At 44.0% G+C, this 24,703-nt stretch overlaps 1 protein-coding gene across 6 annotated transcripts in view; it reads left to right on the top strand.

The window, feature by feature from the left end:
• Nucleotides 1-7,102: 7,102 nt before the first annotated feature.
• The window catches only part of LOC122551857 (uncharacterized), a 54,980-nt gene continuing 37,379 nt past the window's right edge, over nt 7,103-24,703 (top strand). For 2 of the 6 annotated variants that reach the window (XM_087989424.1, XM_043694392.2), the window contains exons 1-6: nt 7,103-7,215; nt 17,308-17,395; nt 19,647-19,774; nt 19,944-20,050; nt 20,588-20,713; nt 22,099-22,202. In XM_087989424.1, coding sequence (XP_087845550.1) covers nt 19,723-19,774; nt 19,944-20,050; nt 20,588-20,713; nt 22,099-22,202 — 389 coding nt within the window. In that variant the 5' untranslated portion in view covers nt 7,103-7,215; nt 17,308-17,395; nt 19,647-19,722. Of the gene's footprint in view, nt 7,216-11,128; nt 11,236-17,307; nt 17,396-19,638; nt 19,775-19,943; nt 20,051-20,587; nt 20,714-22,098; nt 22,203-24,703 lie in introns of those variants that run through there. The other 4 variants (XM_043694393.2, XM_043694395.2, XM_087989423.1 and 1 more) reach the window with 4 other exon arrangements.

Genomic DNA, 24,703 nt, shown 5'->3' with positions numbered 1-24,703 from the left:
AGCAAGAGGATGACGAGGCAATAGAAAGGTAAAAACAATGACTGCAGATGCTGGAAACCAGATTCTGGATCAGTGGTGCTGGAAGAGCACAGCAGTTCAGGCAGCATCCGAAGACAGGCAAAATCGACGTTTCGGGCAAAAGCCCTTCATCAGGAATAAAGGCAGAGAGCCTGAAGCGTGGAGAGATAAGCTAGAGGAGGGTGGGGGTGGGGAGAGAGTGGCATAGAGTACAATAGGTCAGTGGGGAAGGAGATGAAGGTGATAGGTCAGGGAGGAGAGGGTGGAGTGGATAGGTGGAAAAGGAGCTGGGCAGGTCGGACAAGTCCGGACAGGTCAGGGGATCGAGTTGCTGGAGGTTAGAAGCTAGGATGAGGTGGGGGAAGGGGAAATGAGGAAACTGTTGAAATCCACATTGATGCCCTGGGGTTGAAGTGTTCCGAGGCGGAAGATGAGGCGTTCTTCCTCTAGGCGTCTGGTGGTGAGGGAGCGGCGGTGGAGGAGGCCCAGCACCTCCATATCCTCGGCAGAGTGGGAGGGGGAGTTGAAATGGTGCGGGTGTCTCCGAGACACCCGCACCAATCAACCAAATCGCCCAGTGGCTCAACATTTCAACTCCCCCTCCCACTCTGCCGAGGATATGGAGGTGCTGGGCCTCCTCCACCGCCGCTCCCTCACCACCAGACGCCTAGAGGAAGAACGCCTCATCTTCCGCCTCGGAACACTTCAACCCCAGGGCATCAATGTGGATTTCAACAGTTTCCTCATTTCCCCTTCCCCCACCTCATCCTAGCTTCTAACCTCCAGCAACTCGATCCCCTGACCTGTCCGGACTTGTCCGACCTGCCCAGCTCCTTTTCCACCTATCCACTCCACCCTCTCCTCCCTGACCTATCACCTTCATCTCCTTCCCCACTGACCTATTGTACTCTATGCCACTCTCTCCCCACCCCCACCCTCCTCTAGCTTATCTCTCCACGCTTCAGGCTCTCTGCCTTTATTCCTGATGAAGGGCTTTTGCCCGAAACGTCGATTTTGCCTGTCTTCGGATGCTGCCTGAATTGCTGTGCTCTTCCAGCACCACTGATCCAGAGGCAATAGAAAGACCCATCAGGTATTTTTCCAGAAAGTTGAATGTTCATCAACAGAAATATTCAACGGTGGAGAAAGAGACTTTCAGCTTGGTGTTGGCATTTCAACATTTCAGTGTTTATATTCCCAGCAATGCATCTGAGACAACCGTATACACTGATCATAACCCATTTGTGGAGAAATTTAAGGACAAAAATACCAGGCTGTTTAGATGGAGCTTGTTGTAGCCGTTCCATTTGCCGATTGTGCAGGTGGCAGGTCGCGAAAACGTGATTGCTGATCCGTTATCGAGACTCAAATGAGATACGGAGGTGTTCGGTAGTGGAGTACCACGGCCTGAATTCATATGTGGTTATACATATTTGCATGTTTATAGTTAGTATAGTGTATGTGCATGCTTAGACTCCTCACTGGGTTTTTGAAGGGTCAAAAATGAAGCCAACTTTTGGGATTGATGGTTCATTTTTTTTAAGGAGGGAGGTGTCACAAAGCTAGTCCCTTTTTTTTCTAAACGCTGTTCCTTGGCTCAAGGAGACTCTGTCCTTGATGTTTTTCAGAGGGTTAATAAACCGGGCCAGGCTCCCATCAGTCTGGTTTGGGACAGAGATGGAAAGGATTTTGAGAGGCCTTTGGTTTATACAGATGAGACTAGAGGCCAAAGGGGTCATGTTTTAGAAGTGACCTGCAGAACGAAAAGGGAGTGGTCAGTTGTCTCGCTGAGCTGAGCAGTTTTAGTTCAGTCTTGAACTGGTTGGAAGTTCAACAGGGAGCTGTGTGGAAACTCTCTCTCTTTCTGCTCTTCAACTTCAGTCTGTGTTTCATTCATACTGGGTTTTAAAGAGAGTTTGCTTATTGGGATTATTGTGTACTTTCAGAAAAACATAATTAAGTCCAGTTTGGACAGACTGAGTTCTGTCGGGGTTCTTTATTCTATTCTTTGTGTTTCATTGTGTAATTTTGTGAATACGTTTTTGTCTGTTTTAAAATTTGATAGTCAACCTAGCTAAGTTAATCCGGGTAATTTTCACTGTACATTTACCGAAACAAATTGCAAAGTTATGGTCTGGGCTGCCTGCTTAAGAATGTTTTGAGTGGTCTGGCTTAGTCCATAACAATGTCTGAAAATAAATTCAAATGGACTGAATTTAGTTGATTCATTAAGTGCATCCTTAATTGCAAGATGTACACATGGAATTCTTTTGTCCCAGTGCACTGGATAGTCTTGACTATAAGCCCTCAACATGGTTTTTAAAGTTTAATGCCAGTGTTTTAATGCTCCTTTTGATTCTGGATGGTATACAGTTAATTTAAATTGTTTTATTGCCAAGCTATCCATAGCTTCCTTGAATAATTTTGATGTAAAATTTGATGATTGACCTGGTTGTAGCTCAGTACGAATTGAGTAACTACTATGATCCTTTGATATTGTGTATTTGAATGGCCTTCAGAAATTTCACAGACACAACTGTTACAATCAACAAATATTATTCCCACTTTTTGTTTTAGAGGGGGATCTTATGCAATCAATTATGACTCTTGGAAAACATTTCCCAGATGCTGGAACTGGCATTAAAGTTCTTGGTTTTATCACTGTCTGAAGCATTTGGCATACTTGCTTTCACTGCTCAAATCATTGTTTACAGGAGTTGGGACATTGTGTTGCAGTTGTACAGGACATTGGTGAGGCCTCTTCTGGAGCACTGGGTACAGTTCTGGCTACCTTGCTACAGGAAGGATATTATTAATTTGGAGAAGATTCCAAAAAGATTTACCAGGATGTTATTGGGACTGGAAAGTTTGACTTATAAGGAGAAGCTGGATAGGCTGGGACTATTGTCACTGGGACCTATGATGTTGAGGGGTGACCTTATGGAGGTTTATAAAACCATGAGGGGCATGGATAAGCAATGGTCTTTTCCCTAGGGTGGGTGAATTCAAAACTAGACGGCATAATTTTAAGTTGAGAGGAGAAAGATTTAAAAGGGACCTGAGAAGCAACGTTTTCACACAGAGGGTGGATCGTCCATACACCTACCAGCCTCTGTGTGAAAACGTTGCCCCTTAGGTCCTTTTTAAATTTTTCCCCTCTCACCCTAAGCCAATGCCTTCTAGTTCTGCACTACCCCACCCCAGGGAAAAGACCCTGTCTATTTACCCTATCCATGCCTTCTGTAAACTTCTGTATGATCACCCCTCAGCCTCCGACGCTCCAGGGAAAACAGCCCCAGCCTGTTCAGCCTCTCCCTGTAGCTCAAATCCTCCAACTCTGGCAACATCCTTGTAAATCTTTTCTCAACCCTTTCAAGTTTCACAACATCCTTCCTATAGGAAGACCAGAATTGGACGCAATATTCCAAAACTGGCCTAACCAATGTCCTGTACGGCTGCAACATGACCTTCCAACTCCTATACTCAATACTCTGACCAATAAAGGAAAGCATACCAAACACCTTCTTCACTATCCTATCTACCTGCGATTCCACTCACAAGGAACTATGAACCTGCACTCCAGTCTTGCTAAGATTTGCTTTCCCAAAATGCAGCCCCTTGCATTTATCTAAATTAAACTCCATCTGCCACTCCTCAGCGCAGTGACTCATCTGATCAAGATCCTGTTGTAAGCTGAGATAACCCTCTTCGCTGTCCACTACACCTCCAATTTTAGTGTCATCTGCAAACTTACGAACTATACCTCTTATGCTCACATCCAAATCATTTATATAAATGACAAAAAGCAGTGGACCCAGCACCGATCCCTGTGCCACACAATGGTCACAGGTCTCCAGTCTGAAAAGCACACTCTACCACCATCCTCTGTCTTCTACCTTCAAGCCAGTTCTGTATCCAAATGGCTAGTTCTCCCTGTATTCCTTGTGATCTAACCTTGCAAACCAGTCTCCCATGGGGAACCTTGTTGAAAGTTTGACAAGGCATGGAATATCAATGCTGGCCAGCCAGCGATGCCCAAGTCCAACAAATTAATTTTAAAAACTGCCTTAGTGAAGTCCATACAGATCACATCCACTAGTCTTCCCTCATAGATCCTCTGACGCTGCTTGACCTGCTGTGCTTTTCCAGCTCCACTCTTTATCCACTCCGACTCTACAGCATCTGCAGTCATCACTATCTCCAGCACTGACAGATGTAGGTAAACATGTTATAAGCCTTCTTTACCTCCTTATTCACTTGTGTTGCCACTTTTAGGGAACGCTGGACTTGTACCCAAAAATCCCTCTGTATATCAAAGTTGTGTCTAACTCTGTTGCATTCTTCTGGGAGTGTTTGATGGGGACAGTGTAGAGGGAGTTTTACTCTGTATCTACCCCCATGCCACCCTTGTCCTGGGAGTGTTGGATGGGGACAGTGTAGAGAGAGCTTTACTCTGTATCTAACCTCATGCTGTCCCTTCCTTGGAGTGATAGTTGGGGCTTGGTTTACCACAAGGACTCTGGTACACTGTGGTGTCAAGTCTTTTCCATTTCTTAAAACATTCTGAATCGTTTCTGCAGCATTTCAAAACCTGATAGAAGAGTCTGGAAGACTGTGCCACACCCACTGTCTCTGCACTGTTGCCAAACCTGCTTTTTGCGAGTGTCTGTGTTCAGACAAACTCCTGCTTGCCCAGACTGATCAAACTCTCAAATAAAAGTCAAAGAGAGTAATTCTACAGAGGCTACCTTTCACTGTTAATATCACAAACATTAGGGATTCAGATTCTCCTTGTTAAAGCAGCTTTGTGCACCAAACCCCTTATCATGTGGTATTGCTTCCTGATCTTCCACCCCACCCACCCTCAATAACGCAATATAGCCCTTGGCAGGATAAACAGCACCCAGTAACCCATGTAACACTGCCAACAGTTAACTGCTGGGGTAGAAATTTGTGATTGGAGTTTAATTGATGGGAGAAATGACCCATTTCATGACCATAATGTGTTGCATAGGATCCAATAAATGCCAGTCAGGACTCCCTTATCCCAGTATCATTCCTACACATGGAGTGATCCCTGCATTAGAGAGAGAGTGACAGAGCAATAGAGCCAATCAGCCTGGATTCCTACTCCTGATCATTGTCCAGTGATCCCTGGGTTAGAGTGAGTGAGAGGGGAAATCAGCCAGGGTTCCTGCTCCTGACCATTGATTTCTTGGTCCAGTGTCTGGTCCCATTGTTTGAAGCGATTATTTGGTCTGTGCTCTGATGCTTTCACAGATAAAGAATGTGCTGTTGGAGCATATACTCCTGCAGCCACAAGACCCTATAACCATTGGTTGAAGAACCTGTTGTTGAAGGAAGTTTATAAGTGTGGGACTGGAAAAGCACAGCAGGTCAGGCAGCATCTGAGGAGGAGGAGAGTTGATGTTTCAGGTATAAGTCTGTTGTGGGGAAAATCACCAGCCTTGGAGTCAGAGTCGGGGTTCAATGACAGAGTTTATTGTACAAGGAAATACCGGAGCTCCGGGGAGAGAGAGACCCCAACAGCACAGTGATCAGCTACGATTCTTCTCTCCACCCGAAGCACATGTCAAGATACTTTTATATATTTTGCGATATAATAGGACAGTGATGAGGTTATTGTCTCTGTAACATTGTTTCTTTGTTGTCAACTTTGCAGAATCCTTGATAGTTCTGATGCAGTCATTGTCAGTTCCAGCGGAGCCTTTGTTAATTTCAACACGGTTGTTGTCAGTTTCAGCGCAGACATTGTCAGTTTCGATGTCCATGTGGAAGTCCATTGCTGTAGTAATGGATGCTAATCGCTCCATCTGAGAAGGACGATTACTGCAGCCCTGGCTATTAGCACTCTGTATTGAGTCTATATCAAAGTGTTAGCATTTCTATCAAAGGTATTGGCCGGACACAGACATTTTGGCGGGCAGTATACGCTACCCATGTTTATTCTTTCCCCCACCTGCCTTAAACTAATCAACTAGGTTGGAAATGCATTGTGCTGGCATTCTGGTGGCCCCAGGTAGACTCTGCTGTCTGTCTCCATATTGTGATCCGGCAGCCATCTTGTGTGTCAAGTAGCCAACATATGGTTCAGTGACCATCTTGTGTGTTCGTGTGTCTAGTGTCACCCTGCCCCACTTCAAGCCCTTCATCAGGAATGTGGAAGGGGAAGGGGGATGAGAGATAAATAGGAGGTGGGGTTGGGGGGAATGTAGCTGGGAAGGCAATAGGTAGATGCAGGTGGGGAGGGTGATGGCAATAGGTCAGAGAGGAGGGTAGAGCAGATGGGTGGGAAGGATGATGGACAGATAGGGGAGTTCAAGAGGGCGGTGCTGAGTTGGAGGGTTGGATCTGGGATGAGGTGGGGAGGGGAGTTGATTATGATTCCGTGTGGTTGGAAGGTCCCAAGGTGGAAGATGACATGTTCTTCCTCCAGATTTAATGGTGGAGGAGGCCCACAGATAATGGGAGATGGAGTTGAAGTGGTCTCTGACTCTCCAGCATCTGCAGTCCTCACTTTCCCAGAATCGCTATAATCTTACTGCGAAGCCTCTTTCAAGGATGCCCTCCTTGAAGAAGTTCTCTTCCATCCACAAGGATCCCGGAGAGTCTCTCTCCCACTGCAATCCCCAGATCATCTCCTCCACCTATCGCCTTCCCACCTACCTTCCCCAGCCTCTCCCCCACCTCCAATTTATCTCTCATCCTCCTTCCCCCTCCACATTCTTGATGAACAGCTTATGCTCGAAATGTTGACTCTCCTGCTCCTCAGATGCTGCATGACCTGCTGTGCTTTTCCAGCACCACCCACCCTTTTCAACTCTGACTCTCCAACATCTGCAGTCCTCACTTTCTCTCTGCTGTAGAAGGGAAACTGGGGTGAAAGTAGGTCAGGCGTTATTTCGCTGATACCCATGGTTTCTCACTGGCCTATTGGTGGGAGCATGAAGGAGCATCTCAGTGGTTTTTGATGGGGCCTGACATGCAGACAGGCGACGTGGGCTGGCAAGGGTTAATAGGTTCTGGGCGGTGCTCTGTTAACTTGGAACACTTCCTGTCTCTGTGTAACAAGTTCTGCAGACACACAAGAGCAGTCAGCAACACTTGATAGGAATGCCGAGCAGAAAACTGTCGCTCTGAGCAAAACCCACATCGCTGCCCCAGCACAGGGGGAAGGTAGGAAGCTGTGTCTGTATTGGGACACAACAAGATGAGGAGATTTTATGTCTACTATCTGCAAGTATACATGGCAAAGGGTCACTCACATGAGAGAATTCATGGAAAAGTCAAACTGTAGCACAGACAGAAAGAGAGACTGACAGAAAATCAAACACAGACACACAAAGAGAGTCAGACAATTGACTACGGACAGGAAGACAGTAAAATAGGCAAACTCCACTAGAGACAGACACAGGAAGCTGGACACTAAATCACGATCAGGCAGCTAGCCAATGAGAAAAGTGGCAGGCAGACACCATAGCAGTCTACAATCTATCAGAGTGAGATTACCAGACAGAGAGAAGAATAATTAAACAGAGCAAAACACAGCCGGACAATCGAACAGAGATTCAGACAGACAATCACAAAGTCAGCTCAACAAACAGAGCAGCTATCAGACAGATGCAGAGAACCAGACAGAGAATCAGACTCAGTATTTGATTTTGAGTACTTTTTCCTGGCCTTACCAGCTGCTAATAGAGTCAGGATGGCGTTAGTAAATGAATTCTCAAAGTTTTTTATAAATTTGATCATGGGACATGCGTGTTGCTGACTGGCCAGCATTTATTGCCCGTCCCTAGTTGCCCCTTGAGAAGGTGGGACTGAGCTGTCTCCTTGAATCACTGCAGTCCAGGTGTCGTGTGTAAACACAGAATGCCCATTCAGTGGGAATTCCAGGATTTTGACCCAGTGACAGTGAAGGAATGGTGATATATTCATAGAATCATAACATCATAAAGTATACAAGAGGTCATTCGGCCCATCGAGCCCAACATAAACTATTAGATTAGATTAGATTACAGTGTGGAAACAGGCCCTTCGGCCCAACAAGTCCACACCGACCCGCCGAAGCGAAACCCATCCAAACCCCTACATTTACCCCTTACCTAACACTACGGGCAATTTAGCATGGCCAATTCACCTGACCCTGCACATCTTTTGGATGGTGGGAGGAAACCGGAGCACCCGGAGGAAACCCACGCAGACACGGGGAGAACGTGCAAACTCCACACAGTCAGTCGCCTGAGGCGGGAATTGAACCCGGGTCTCTGGCGCTGTGAGGCAGCAGTGCTCACCACTGTGCCACCGTGCCACCCACCAATCTACACCAGTCCCACTTCCTGCAATAGACCCATAGCCTTGAATATTATAACATTTCAGGTGCTCATCAGGTACTTTTTAAAGGTTATGAGATTTCCCACCTCAACGACCCTCCCAGACAGTGCATCCCAGAAATATTCCCTTCCCAGGTGAAAAAATAGACCCTTAAATCCTCGCCAAACCTCCTGCCTTTCATCTTCAAATTGTGCCCCTTGTTATTGACTTTTCAAATAGAGAGAGAGAAACAGCTTCCTATCCCCCTGTCCCTCCCCTCATGATCTAGTAACCCTCTATAATGTCCTCCATCACCTTCTCTGCTCCAAAGAAAACATTCCGATCTTATCCAGCCTCTCTCCATCGCTGAAGTGCTCCATCTCAGGGAACATCTGGTGAATCTCCCCCTGCACCCCCTCCAGTACAATCACATCCTTCCTATAATGTGGGCACCAGAACTACACACAGTACTCCAGCTGTGACCTAACTAAAGCTCTTTATACTCCAACATCACCTCCCTGCTCTTATAATCAATGCCTTCACTGAAGAAGGCAAACATCCCATATACTTTCTTATCCTGTCCCATCCTCAAGGATCCCTAAACAATCACCACAAGACCCCTTTGTTCCTCTGAGTTTCCTCATGTCCTGCCATTCCATATTTCCGAGTCAGGATGGTGAGTGGCTTGGAGGGGAACTTGCAGGGGGTGGTGTTCCCAAGTATCTGCTGCCCTTGTCCTTCTAGATGGAAGTGGTTGTGGGTTTGGAAGGTGCTGTCTGAGGATCTTTGGTGAATTTCTGCAGTGCATCTTGTAGATGGCACACACTGCTGCTACTGAGTGTCGGTGGTGGAGGGAGTGGATGCTTGTGGGGATGTGATACTAAACAGGCCTGAAGCTGCTGTACAATGCAATACCTTGTAAAGCAGTTAGTGCTGTAATGTAGGAAATGCAGCTGCCAATTAGTGCACAGCAAGGTCTCACAGACAGTATTCTGATAACGACTGGCTAATCTGTTTCAGTGATGTTGTTTGAGGGATGAACATTGACCCAGGACTGTAAAGACCACCTTTGCACTTCTTTGAGATGGTGGCCTAGGGGAACCTTTTGTTCCCACTTAATGGGGCCTTGGATAATCATCTCATGAGAAAGTTGCTCCTCCCTGGTGCTGTAAATCTCAGATTGTGTCTGGGGTGAGAAATGAACCTCTGACCCTCTGACTCAGAGCTGAGAGTGCAACCGCTCAGATTAGGGTGTTGGGTCAGAGACGCCAGATTTAATACAACATTATTGAAACTACACTGTGTGTACAAACAGAAACCAGACAAACAGCACAACTCATTAATGTCACCAGCTATGTTATATCTGAGCTTCCCTCAGTTCACTTTTTCACATCCTCTACTATCTAGTTTCTCTTTAAAGCATTTACCGTGTCTTCCTCAATGCTCCCCTGGGACTAACGTACACATTCTCATCACACTCTGGATAAAAATGGTTCACCTGAGTTCCTGTTTGGACTCAGCGGTGATTGTCTTATCCTGGCAGATCCTAGTTCTGGACTCCACTAAGATGGACACATTTTATCTGCCTCTGGCCTATCATTAACTTTCTCTCTCCCCACAAATGCTGCCAGACCTGCTGAGTTTCACCAGCAATTTCTGTTTTTGATTCAGATCTCCAGCATCCTCAAATCTTTATTTTACTTTATTATCCTTTTATCTGTCAGATCACCTCTCAGTTTTCTCCTTACCTGAGGAAAGAGCTCTAGACTGTGCAGATTTTGTTGAGAGGTATTAAGTCTGACAAGTATATAGGTTGATTCAATAATTATAAATCTTTGGTGTCTCCTCTTGTGCCTCTCAATGTTTTTACAATCTGAAGAGAGGACCTGTTACTCAGTGTCTGGTCAAACCATGTTCCACTAACATTTAAAATAACTTTTGATCTCTATTCCTCCAGAAATGAAATGTTTCTGATTTTTCTCCGTCCTTATTAACCTGCGTCAGTACTTCTTGTGATTTGTGTATCTGTCATCAGAATCCCTCAATCCTATTCACACATTTATTTCCCAGGGATTTGTAACCTCCTAATTCTTCCAACCAAAACCTATCACTTCACACAGATCTATATTGAGCTGCAGTTGTCAATTTTTGCAAATGTGTTAATATATTATTTATACTAGAACAATAATTATTAATTATGTTAGTTGTTAGCACTGCTGTCTCACAGGAACAGGAAGTCAGGTTTAATTCCAGCCTTGAGTGACTGTCTGTGTGGAGTTTGTACATTCTCCCTGTGTCCGGGTGCTCCAATTTCCTCCCACAGTTCAGAGATATGCAGGTTAGGGTGGATGCTAAGTTGCCTTGTAGTTTCCAGAGATGTGTAGGCTAGGTGGATTAGCCACAGGAAATATGGAGTCATGGGGTTTGAGTAGGATGCTCTTCGGAGTGTTGGTGCAGCGTCAATGGGCTGAATGGTCTCTATCTGCATTGTAGGGATTCTTTGACTCTATGATATTCTCACAGATGGAGAGGGTGCCTTACTTAAACAAAATGGATCTAGGGTCATAAATAAGGAAATCTCAGTCCTGAACCAGATCCTGATCATTTATGCAGATGTGGGGAAGGGAGTAAAGGTTTATGGGTTGTATTTTGCATGACCATCGCTCATGGAAGTAACTGCATGGACAAAAGTTCTGCCTTTCAGGCAGAGCAAGTTTTGGGAGTGGAGTGCCTGAACCTCTATTTCTGGACTTTGGACCAATCAGGAGAAGAGCTAAAATTATGAGGCTTCTTTGAAGAGGTATCCAATTGGATACAGTCCTGAGGGAGCTTCAGGAGAGGTGATGTGCCATTTGGGAACAGAAAGCACCACTTTGGGAAGAGGTAAGGTACCCTTTGAGTTGTAAACGTAGGTACGAAGATGTATAAGTTGGATCGACCCCTTGAAATTGTTAAAAGGAGCTGTCAAACTGTGGATCCATTTAAGTATACTTCTGTTAAATTACATTAACAATCTGTTTACCATTTATAAAAGACAGTGCTTGCTATATCACACTGTCTATCTGTTGACATAAGCCTAAGGGTTATCATGAAAAGATTAATGCTGCACAGGTTCCCTTAGAGGAATGAGAATGGTTGGAGGAACTATAGTGAGCCATGGGACTGGGAAGTAGGATAGCATGATTAGGCATGTCCCTCGTGTATGGAGAGTGTATTGGGAGGTGAAGAACGATGAGGGAGAGGGCTATGTCAAGATCATGGAATTCCCTCTCTAAGGACATTATGGGTTTATCCATAGCACATGGACTGCAGTGGTTCAAGAAGGCAGCTCACCCCCACCTTCTCAAGGGGCAACGAGGGATGGGGTAATAAATGCTGGGCCCAGCCAGTGACACTCCCGTCCTATGAGTGTGTAAAACTAAATGGACAATTTTCTATTACTGTGCTGTCTCTGAAATCTTTCCAGTGAATCTGTGTTTAACTGTAACAACAACCTGCCCCACTGTAATGAAAACAGGACATTCAGGGCATATTCCTTTTGGATTCATAGTGATAGGAATTCACTTGTTGCAAGAGTGCAAGTTCTGCCTTTGTGATAACTATATTCTCTGATTTAGCATCATAACAATCAACAAGATTCATATTGAAATCTATATCAATATCTATACACCATTAAGCCACTCACCTTCCTGACTTGGGAATATAGCGCTGTTCCTTCACTGTCGCTGGTCAAAATCAACTTCTACCTTATCCAGATATGACTGCATTTTAAAAATTCTTTCATAAGGTCTGGGTATTGCTGGCTGGGTCAGCATTTACTGCCTGTCCCTAAATGCGCTGGATAAGGTAGAAGTGAGCTCCCTTCTTGAACCAATGCCTTCCTTGGGGAGTTGGTGCACCCACAGTTCTGTTAGGGATGGATTTCCAGGATTTTGACCAGCGACTGTGAAGGGACAGCATTATATTTCCAAGTCAGGATGGTGAGTGGCTAAATGGTGGTGGTGAACTTGAAGGGGGTGGTGTTCCCATGTATCTGTTGCCCTTGTCCTTCCAGATGGAAGTGGTCAGTGATTTGGAAAGTGCTGGAATCTAAGAAGTTTTGGTGAATTTTGACAGTGCACCCTGTAGATGGTACACACTGCTGCTATTGAGTGTGGGTGGGGGAGGGAGTGGATGTTTGTGGATGTGGTGCCAATCAAGCGGCTGCTTTGTCCTGGATGGTGTCAAGCTTCCTGAGTGTTGTTGGAGCTGCCTGCATCCAGGCAAGTGGGGAGTAAAAACAATGACTGCAGATGCTGGAAACCAGATTCTGGATGAGTGGTGCTGGAAGGGCACAGCAGTTCAGGCAGCATCCAAGGAGCTTCGAAATCGACGTTTCGGGCAAAAGCCCTTCATCAGGAATATTCCATCACATTCTGGACTTGTGCCTTGTAGATGGCGGACAGGCTTTGGGGAGTCAGAAGGTGGTTTATTCTCTGCAGTATTCCTCGCCTCTGACCTGCTCCTGTAGTTAATGTAATTAGTATTGATATTGATAATGGGGAGTTCAGTGATAGTAATTCCATTGAATGTGAAGAGGAGTTGGTTCGATTCTCACATATTGAAGATGAAGACCATAAGAAATTGGAAAAGGGGTGGGCCATTCAACCCTCAAGCCTACTCCATCCTTCAATAAAATCATGGCTTACCTGACATTCCCCATGTTAACCTTTCTGCCCTTTCCCCATAACCCTTGATTCCTCAACTGATCAAGAATCTCTCGATCTCAGCCTTAAATGTACAGAAGGACTCTACCCCCCACCGATCTCTGTGGCAAGGGGTTCAAAGACTCAGAACTCTCTGAGAGAAGAAATTCCTGCTCATCTCAGCCTTAAATTGGGGCCCCTTTATTCTGAGACTGTGCCCTCTGGTCTAAAACTCTCCCATGAGGGGAAATATCCTCTCAGCATTTACACTGCCAATCCCTTAAGAATCCAATATGTTTCAATGAGATCACCTCTCGTTGTTCTAAACTCCAGTGAGTAAGGTCCCAACCTGTTTAACCTTTTCTCATACAATAATCCCTCCATACAAGGAATCATCCCAATGAACTGCCTCCATGAAATGATAACTTTCCTTAAGTGGGCCAAAACTGCTCACATTACTCCAGATGTGGTCTCATCAGTACCTTGTACAGTTGCAATTAAGATTTCCTTAATCTTATCCCCCAAACCCCTTTAAAAATGGACCAACATCTCATTAGTTTTCCTGATTACCTGCTGCACCTGTGTGCTAGTTTTCTGTGTTTCACATACAAGTGAGCCCAAGTTCCTTTGTGTTTTTTGCTACTTTTCTCCATTTAAATAACATTCTGTTCCTTTGTTCTCCCTTCCAAAATGAACTACTTTGCAAATCCCATATTTTCCCGCCAACTTAATGTATCAATATCTTCCTGTAAAGTGTTTATATCCCCTTCACAACTTGCCTTTCCACTATATTCTTGACATTTGCAAATTTGGCTACAGTAATTTTACTTTCTTTCTCCAAGTCATTAACTTATTTTAAACAGTTCAGCACTGACCCCTGTGGAACCCCACTGGTTACGGATCACCAACCTGAGAAAGATTCCCTTATGCCCTCTCACTGTTTCCTGCCCAGAAGCCAATTCCCTACCTCCCATACTGTGGGACCTTATCTTCTGACAGAACCTTTTGTGAGGTATTTTGTTGAACACCATCTAGAAGTTCAAATAAAACACATTGACTGGTTGAGACTACCTCAATAAAACTCTAATAAATTAGTCAGACACAATTTCCCTTTCATCACGCTTTGCTGACTCTGCTTGATTATCTTATGGTTTTCCAAATGTGCAGTTTATACTTTCTTAATACTTGATTCCAAAACCTTTACAACAATAGATGTTAGGCTACTTGGCCTAAAGTTACCCACTTTTTGCCTTCCTCCCTTTTTTTTAATAACAGTGTTCCAATCCCCTGGTAATTCTCCAGAATCCAATGATTTTCAGAAAATTACAACAAATGTACCCACTATTTCTGTAACTACATCTTTGAGAATCCCTAGATGCAGGCCACCAGGGCCAAGGGAACTAATTACATTTAGTCCCAACAGTTTGTCAAATATTACTTCTCTAGTGATGGTGATGGTGCTCAATTTTGCCCTGATATTCTTTAGTGTTAATGGGATATTCGAAGTATCATTGCCTTGCAGTCGTGTGCTACGAATGCTACCTGCCACTTGTCAGCATGAACCTGGATATTGTCCAAGTCTTCCTGCATTTGGACATGGACTGTTTCAGTATCTGAGGAGTTGTGAAGGGTGCTGAAATTTGGGCCATCATTTCAGTTGATCAATTTCAGAGTCACTGTTCATTCTGACAGTGATGCAGGACTGGATTGAAAATGTACAATTAATCTGCCTTTAAAAGACAACATTCTAACCTGACATTCACTGAGAGAAATCTGGAAGTTTAACTCTGTCACAATATCAATCTCATAACTGGAATTTCCTGTTTATAAGCTGTCAGTCTGTACTCTGAGTGAGAAAAGTGCAAAGTGTTCCAGGAATAACATCACAGTGAAATATATCTCCATTTACACTGATTGCTTGTCCACGTGCTGCTCGTATTCCAGTGAACTTTGCCCCTTTCTGAAGTACATTGTGTTTTTATCTAAATACTGATCCCAGTAGGAACCATTGAAGTGAACTCATCTGCCCATCACTGAGCTTTAGTCAGTTTAGCTTGGAGCCAATATCGCAAAGACAATTAGTTCTTCTTGAGATGGTTAATCTGACAGGGTCAACTGCAAACAATCTTCAGAATTATCTCTGTACAAACTCACAGTGGCTATGACGTGTTTATAGTATCAGTGAGATCTTGAACCATTGCCCAATTTGCCCTGTCAACTGGAAGTGGACAATCCCATGGCCACTGAGAGAATAGGCAGCTTTCCCTGACAACCTCAACCATGTTTATTCCTCACCAAAGTGACTACGTCATACAGATGATCAGGCCATTATCATATCACTGTGTGAGATGGTGCTGAGTCCAGATTGGCTGTTTCCTAAATTAAAGCAATGATGACGTTTTAAAAGTATTTGATTGTCTAGAAAGGGCTTTGAGACGTCCAGGGTTGTGAAGGGCACCAGAGAAATGAAGGTTCCCCCATTAGTCTCTCACTGATGGCTGATCAATAGGGATATGGCCAAGGTTTGTATCAATGATTCAGATGTTTCTGATGGCTCATTGTATACCCAGCACAGCAAACTGTTCCCTCCCTATTACTGGGGACAGAGGTTAGCAGCACAGCATTGACATGAGAAGGGAGAGTGATGTGTATATCACATTGGTAGTGAGGTACACCAAATAATCATTGACTCCATTTCCCTGTCCCCATGAGAAACACACTTAAAGCTCAGTAAATCAAAAGAGCCCATGGAGAAGGGGCAGCATATTGAAATGGAGGAAAACTGGGTGGCGGACAGGAAGCTGAAAAATGTGTTGCTGGAAAAGCGCAGCAGGTCAGGCAGCATCCAAGGAGCAGGAGAATCGATGTTTTGGGCATAAGTCCTTCTTTATGGTGGACAGGAAACAGAGCATAGAGATAAATGGGCCATTTCCTGTCACAGGGATCAGTGCTCGGGCTTTAATTACTTACAATCTATATGAATAATTTGGATGAAAGGATTAATTATATCATTGCTAAATTTGCCCATGGCACAAAATCTGGTAGAAAATGCAGTGGTCATGAGGAGGTAAAGAGTGCGAAAAGGCATATAGATACGTTAAATAATCAGATAAAATTTGTCAGGTGGAGTATATTGTGGGCAGAATTGTACTTGTCACTTTGGCAGGAAGAATAGAACAGCAGGCTACTGTTTAAATGAACAGACAATGCAGAACTCTGTCCTACAGAAGGATTTTGGTGTCCTGCTAGATGAATCACAGCGTTAGTATGCAGGCGCAGCAAGTGATCAAGAAGCAAATGGAATATTGGCATCGGTTGCAAGAGGAATGGAATAGAAACATGGAAAAGTTTTACTGCAACCATACAGGATGTTGGTGAGACTACTTTTAGAGTACTGCAATTAGATCAAAGATGGAGTTATAGGATATCTATATCCTGATAGAAGTTTACAAGATTGTGAATGGCATGGATAGAGTGGAAAGTTTTCCCAGGGTGGAGGGGTCAGTTACTAAGGGACACAGGTTCAAGGTGGAAGATTAAAAGAGATGTGTGACGCAAGTTTTTTTTTAACGCAAAGTGTGGTGAGTGCCTGAAACGCACTGGCAGAGGAGATGGTGGAAGGAGACACAATAGCAGCATTCAAGAAACACCTGGACGGATACAAGAATAGGAGGGGAATAGAGAGATATGGATCCTGTAATTGAAGACAGTTTTAGTATGGAAGGGCAAAATGTGCCAGCGCACACTTGGAGGGCTGAAGGGCCTCTTCCTGTGCTGTATTGTTCTTTGTTCCTAATTAAAATAAATCAGAGAATTCTGGTGAAACTCAGCAGTCTGTCAGTGTCTGTAGAGAAAGAAACAAAGTTAATGTTTTGAGTCCAGTATGACTCTTTGTCAGAACACGAAGCTCTGCAAAAATTATATTGGACTCAAAACATTAAGTTTGTTTTTCTCTCTCTTCCTGTTTTTCTTCAGTTGTTCTACTGATAGTTTTGGTGTCCTCTTTGAACAGGATAGATTTGTATTAGAAACTATTCAGAGAAGGTTCGCTCAACGTATTCCTGTTAAGGAGTGGTTGAACACGTTGGATCCAACCCTACTGGAGAATGGGGTGATTCAATTCAAAAACATAGTGATCCTGAGGGTGGATACTGGAGATGTTTCTCTTGTGCATCAGACAAAAACTAGGGGATGCTGTTTAAGAATAAAAGGTCACATTCTAAAATAGAATCTTAAAGCAATTGCTAATCTGTGTAATTCCTTTTCCCAGAAAGCGATGATGTGTTGCACCACTACTGAGAGCAGTTAGCAGTCACCCACGTTACTGTGGCTCTCGAGTCACATGTAGGCTAGACCAGGTAAGGATGGCAGTTTCCTTCCCTTAGAGATATGAATGAATCCAGTGACTTTTTACAACACTTGATGATAGTTTTCATGCTCGCTATCACTGAGATTAGTTTTCCATTAAATTAAATTAAATTTAAATCTCACCAACTGTATTATGTCAGGGAGTTAACCTGGGTCTCTCAACCATCTCACCATCCTGCTCTGTGAAGGAGGAAGGCCACGGGAAGGAGGGGTGGCTCAGTGGTTACCACCAGGGACCTCAGTTCGATTCCACCCTCGGACAACTGTCTGTGCAGAGTTTGCACATTCTCCCTGTGTCTGCGTGGGTTTCCTCCCACAGTCCGTGGGCGGCATGGTGGCACAGTGGTTAGCACTGCTGCCTCACAGCGCTAGAGACCCGGGTTCAATTCCCGCCTCAGGCGACTGACTGTGTGGAGTTTGCACGTTCTCCCCGTGTCTGCGTGGGTTTCCTCCGGGTGCTCCGGTTTCCTCCCAAAGTCCAAAGATGTGCAGGTCAGGTGAATTGGCCATGCTAAATTGTCCGTAGTGTTAGGTAAGGGGTAAATGTAGGGGTATGGGTGGGTTGCGCTTCGGCGGGGTGGTGTGGACTTGTTGGGCCAAAGGGCCTGTTTCCACACTGTAAGTAATCTAATCTAGTCCAAAGATGTACAGGTTAGAGTGGATTAACCATGGGAAATGAAGGGTTACAGGGATAGGGTAGGAGGATAGGTCTGGGTGGGATGCTCTTTGGAGGGCCAAATGGCCTGGTTCCACACTTTAGGGATTTTATAATTCCATCTTTAGCCAAAGAAGTAGTGAAGTGATAATAGTGGGAAAAGTCAGCAATGGAGTCAGAGGGGAGGTAGAATAGTGTTTCCTCTCTGATACTAAGAATGTGGTGCTGGAAAAGCACAGCCAGTCAAGCAGCATCTGAGGAGCAGGAGAGCTGACGTTTCAGGCATAAACCCTTCACCAGGAACGTCAGGATGGCCCTTGGGATACTGCCTGACCGGCTGTGCTTTTCCAGCACCACACTCTTTGACTCTGATCTCCAGCATCTGCAGACTTCACTTTCTCCTACTTTCTTCCCTGAGAGGGGGTGTGGAGTGTTTGAGAGTGTGGCAGGACTAGCGATGGCATCAGGGTCTATGACAATGGGGAGTGTGGAAATGAGTACGTAGTGGGGATGGCGCTGGGGTCAAACAATTGAAAGGAAAGAGCTCCCCAATTTGGGGTATACTGGCTAAAATTCTCTATGCCATTGGCTGCAGCCCTGCATACATCTGTTCCCAGTATCCGCATGGAATCAAGGAATCTGCCCCCAAAGCTCCTATGGAGGAGATGGACCTCCTTCTGTGGACATGGGGGAGTGTGGCCAAAGACAGAACATTTCCCGAGGTTATCAATTCCCATCTTTCCAGCAGGATAGACTGGAATGCTGACTCAGAAAAGGGTTAGTGAATTCCTGTGCTGTCTACTTTGGGGTTCAGGCTGTCTGACTCTTAAAGGGAGCTTTGTGCAGAATTGTCCCCACATTTAAACTTGTTTTTGGGAGATTGTTGTTGGAGACAAACTGCTCCAGAGAAAGCAAGGGACTGGGTGATCCCATGACAATGTCGCCGGTTGCAGGGTCCCAGTACATACAATCATGGCTTACCTACCTGATTTGATCAAGTTCAGGAGAATGGCATTAAGTCACAATGCTGTTAACAAGCTTGCATAGACACAATGGGAGGCATTGTCTTCTTTTGCGCTGTAACACTTCAAAGGTTCTGCGAATTGTACACTTGGCAACGTTCTGAACTCTGATGTTGGAAGGTACTCGAGTTGTGAAGTGAGTTTTGTTTGATTAGGCGTCAGGTGACAGACAGTAGGAAAGAAAAAATGTCAAAACAACTGCGGATGCTGGAAATCTGAAACAGAAACAGAAATTGCTGGAAAATCTCAGCAGGTCTGGCAGCATCTATGAAGAGAAATCAGAGTTAACGTTTCAGGTTGAGTTACCCTTCTTCAGATAATTGGAAAGATTGGGGAGTGTTCAAAATTCTGAGGAAATTTGTTCACATGAATAAGGCGAAACTGATTGCGCTGGCAGGAACATCAGTATTCAAAGGAACAGATTTCAGAAAACAAATCCAGATTCAGGAGAATTTATTGACGTGGCAAGTTTGGTTGATCTGTTGCATGTGGGATTCAGTGAGTTATTGAATGGCTACTGAAACTATCACATCTAAGGCTGTGAACCCTCACTATTATGAGCAGGAAGAGAAACCATTGTCACAATCAATCCTTCACTGTCGGTCACAGACATCACTTCAGAGCAGATCACTGCACCAGAATGGCAGGAGATACAGACCTCCAGCTTCTCAGGGTGATCAAAGACTTTCAAGGTACAACAATTTCATTCATATCATCTCCTCAACCTCCACCTCTGCACTGTCCGTGTTAAATCCTCCAACACGCTTTACACCTGCACTGTCCGTGTTAAATCCTCCAACACGCTTTACCTCTATATGTGTGAGGTTTGTTAATTGTATTGGACCCTGTTCACTTTGACAGCTTCTATTGAAGAGCTTTGCAAAGATCAGGAGAGGAATGAACTTCCCATCACCGATGCCAACCCAATTCTCCACAGCCTGTGCACTAGACTTGAATACCTGTTACAGGTGAGGGATATGACTAACCAGTCCCCTTCCTTTAACCACATCATTTGTACAAGTTGTAATAAAGTTGAGGCCTGATTTCTGTGGCATACTTGTTACATGTGACTAACCAGAAAATAATGTATTTATGACTACTCTCTGCTTGTAAGTCAGCCAATCTACTATCTATGCCAATATATTACCCACATGGGCCTTTATTTTATACAATATACTTTGGATGAGTCACTCACTTATACTCCAGTTGGAAATCTAAGCAAGGTTTCTACAAGTTTCCCTTTACTCATGGTAAATATTACTCCAATAAATTGCTTCAACATGATTTCTCTTTCACAAAAACCATATTGACTCTGTCCAATTATATTTTCCCTATGATAGCTGATTGGCCTGTAGTTTCCTGCTTTCAGCCTTCCTCCTTTTTTGAATAAATAACATTTGATAAATGAAACATTGAGATTGCTGTTACTACCTTAACATGTCAAATGCCAGCCTGGCCAGCAAATTGTGATGAGTTCATTTTGTGTCTTTTCTCCTCGTTACCAGTACGATCAGAAAGAGAAGAAGACGATTTTTGGGAGCCGGAAGGATTATTGGGATTATATCAATCTGTGTCTGAATAGTCACAAATGTGGAACAAATGCTGTCAAATTTATTAACCTCACATCACAGGTGTGTGGAATGAGTTTCATGTTTCCTATCTGTAAATATACCAGTTTATTCATTAACACAGATATACAGAAAAGGAGAAGAGACCAATGTTATGGACAAGACCCCCTCAAATATTTTAAGAAGGTAGCCTCGACCCTAACGTTTTCTTATTTTGAAGGGTAGATGTGAATTGCATGTTCCAGACACAATGTGATGTTAAGCAAAGCAATTTACTTAAACACTATAGTTAAAACACAAACAAAAGAAAGAGGAATTTAGAATAACTTAACTGTTGGAACACTTAACCGAATAGATACATTACCAATTACTAATTAACTGTTCCGATATTGTAACATCCCATAAAAACACCCCTTGCCAAAAAGGCAAATTCAGACACAGCTTCTCCAATCCAGGAGGAAAAAGCATCAACAGAAAGTTCAGAGAGAATACCAGCTAGAATTCAGTCACTGAAGTGTCCAACTGTTTTGTGCCCAAAGGCATCTGCTACTTCAAGCTGAAGAATCTTGAAAACCTGGTCTGGGAGAGCTGGCCACACCCAGGCTGCTTCCATTGTTTAAAAATAACCCAAGGCCTCAGAACGTGTTCACTTAAGTCAACTTCAGTAGCCAGTTCAGTATTTCTGCTTTATAACCTCTCTTCAAAAAAAAACAGGACAAAATAAAGTGACGACATTGTCACACCAAACCATTCATCACCCAGTCCCCATCCTAACATAGTAGAACCTGTGCATATTATCATCTATCCACCCCTTACTCTCACCCTGCAGTTCCTCAGAAATAATTTGGAGATGCTGGTGTTGGACTGGGGTGGACAAAGTTAAAAATCACACAACACCAAGTTACAGTCCAACAGGTTTATTTGGAAGCACTAGCTTTCGGAGCGCCACTCCTTCATCAGGTGGTTGTGGAGCATAAGATTGTAAGACACAGAATCTATAGCAAAACTTTTGCTCTAAATTCTATGTCTTATGATATTATACTCCACAACCACCTGATGAAGGGGCAGCGCTCCAAAAGCTAGTGCTTCCAAATAAACCTGTTGGACTATAACTTGGTGTTGTGTGATTTTTAACTTTGTTCCTCAGAATAGTAGCAAAGAAAGGAAACAGCCAGTAAAAATTTCAGCAAAGTTACTTTCCATCCCCAGTGGTAAAGCGGGAGACCCAGGTAACTTATCCTCACCAACCTACTGATAAATTCCAATTGTCTCCAATCATTCAAACAGAATGAGTTTTGCAGCACAGACCATAGAGGGAGACATTTACAGGGTGTTGTTTGTCAGGAAACTGTTCGTGCACAGTAAATCTTGTAGCTGGTAGCAGCACCTGTACCACCCTCAAGCTGCCAATAAAACCCCTAAGTGCTCTCTCTTTTTGTGACCTGCAGTTGACCTCACTGGGGAAGGGACGAGCTTTCATCCGATACTGTCTGGTCCAACAGAAACTGGCAGACTCCTTGCAGCTGTGCTTCCTCAATCAGCAACTAGTCAGGTAACATGAGGGTGAAGTTTACACCCCAGGATGGGCGATGATGAGACTGAGGAGTCTGAGAGACATATCATCAATTGAAAATAAAAGTTACCTTCCTTTATTCATGGAATGTACCGCACCTAAAGTTAGTCAGATATCAAATCTTAATTTACTCCACCATGTAGCAGTCAATTATCCGCTGTCTCTCTCTGACCCCCAGTCATTCCTGTCACTATCTTTCTATCCTCACAGTCTGGATCCTTCTTGCTCTGTGCTTCTGTCTCAATCCCTGAATGAAACTGTCTCTCCTGTTTGTCAAGTGCATTTATCACACTATCTGTAACTGGGTAGGATCTCTGTACACCCTTCCCCTGTTCTTCAGTGTGACTGATTCCTCTGTATCAGATCTGACGCACTGTAAGAATAAGACTGTTTCTCCTGTTCTCTATTAACTCTGTCATTGAGGACATAATTAAACCTTAAAGCTCTCTCTGTCTTGGATTTCTGCTCAATCACTGACAGAGGCACACCAGGCAGCAAGTTCAGCAAAAAAAATTTAGAAAATAGGGGCAGGAGTAGGCCATTCAACCCTTAGAGCAATTCATGACCTTGAATAATCATCCAACTGAGTCCCCTGCTGCTACTTTCTCCCCATACCCTTTGATCCATTTAGCCCTAAGAATAGCCGGGGCTATTTTTCCCTGGAGTGTTGGAAGCTACAGGGTGGCCTTATAGAGATTTATAAAATCATGAGGGGCATGAATTGGGTGAATAGACAAGGTCTTTCCCCAGGGCAAGGGAGCCCAAAACTAGAGGGTTTAGGGTGAAAGGGGAAAGATTTAAAAGGGACCTAAGGGGTAACTTTTTCACACACAGGGTGGTGCTTGTATGGAATGAGCTGTCAAAGTGGTGGAGGCTGGTACAATTACAGCACTTAAAAGGCATCAGGATGGGTATATGAATTGGAAACAAGTAGAGGGATTTCGGCCAAATGCTGGAAAATGGGACTAGATTAATTTAGGATATCTGGGCAGTATGGACAAGTTGAAATGAAGGATCTCTTTCTGTGCTGTACAACTCTATGACTTTGTGACGCTATGACAGTCGGTGGGAGATTAAGGATGCGTGTCTCACCATTCTCAATGAGGTCTAAGTTGTCCTTTCAGTTCTATTCGATGGCATCCTTGGCAGTGTGTATGCAGTCATTTGGTACATTCCCTGTAATCATTTGTTCATGGGATCATTCCTCGTGAGCCTTAATTTTAAATTTAATCTGAACTGGATTCTGAGCAGCAACTTGGCAATTTTGTTCGTGTTCAGGAGGATGGCCAATAGTTTACAGTCAGTTTCTATATTGAAACATAATCCTATGACATAATATGGGCATTTTTCGCATTAGAAAGATTAGAGAAATTGGCCTTATTCTCCTTGGAGCAGAGAAGATTAAGAGGTGACCTTATTGAGATGCAAAATGATGAACAGTATTGACAAGGTAAAGAGGATATCCTGTTCCCATGAGTTGGTATGTCAGTAACTGGAGGTCGCACTTTCACAATTGTCAGCAAGAGAGCTAGGAAAGAGACAAAGATAAACTCCTTTATTCAGAGAGTTGTTAGGATGTGCAATGTACTGCATGAGTGATGGAGGCTAATTCCATCGGAGGTTTTAAAAGCAAGCTGGATATATCTTTGAAAGTGATTAAAGTTAGAGGTTGGGTTTGAGGTAGCGCTAGCTGGGTAGCTCTTTCGGAAGCTGGTACAGATATGATGGGTCAACTGGCCTCCTTCTGTGCTGTAAAATCCTCTGAATCTGTGCCCAAATTACTGCCAAAGCTTCTTTCTCTATCGTGGGTTGCACTGTTCTGTCTGCGTTAAGTGATGTAGCGACACACTAGAATGGTCTACACTTGCTGCCTTTCTCCGCTGAGACAGGATTTCCCCTGGTCTCATTGGCAGTTCATCTGCTGTTTGATAAGTGTGGATTGTAACGTGTTACACTTTATGGGGAGAATAGCAATTGTTTCAGCTTTTCAAAAGCGTTTCGTGACTGCAAGGCACGCGACATTGCTGACCCTGCCCTCAAACCTGTCTCAAGATCTTAAACAGAAATTGCTGGGACAGCTCAGCAGGTCTGGCAGTATCTGTGGAGAGAAATCAGAGCTAACGTTTTGGGTCAAGTGACCCTTCCTCAGAACTCAGAACATTAGCTCTGATTTCTCTCCACAGGTGCTGCCAGACCTGCTGAGCTTTCCCAGCAATTTCTGTTTTTGTTTCTGATTAACAGCATCCACAATGCTTCCAGTTTTTATTTTGTCTCAGAACTTGTTGACTTCTGCCAAACTTGGTCAAAATCTTTTCACTGATTCACTGTACCAAGGAATCTTTGAATTTCTGTGATCTTTCTGGGTGGTGGAAAATTCTCTTAAAGCATTTCTTTATTGGGTCAGCTATGATTCCAGTGTCTTTAATGATGCATTCAAGAATCATTGGTTTAATGAAGTCTCATTTCACATTAAGTATTAA

The sequence above is a fragment of the Chiloscyllium plagiosum genome, unplaced genomic scaffold (genome assembly GCF_037043375.1).
Source record: "Chiloscyllium plagiosum isolate Xiang-an unplaced genomic scaffold, Cpla_swu_hap1 HiC_scaffold_7, whole genome shotgun sequence".
NCBI lineage: Eukaryota > Metazoa > Chordata > Chondrichthyes > Orectolobiformes > Hemiscylliidae > Chiloscyllium > Chiloscyllium plagiosum.
The sequence above is the reverse complement of the archived record's forward strand: the minus strand, read 5'-3'. Positions and strand labels throughout refer to the sequence as shown.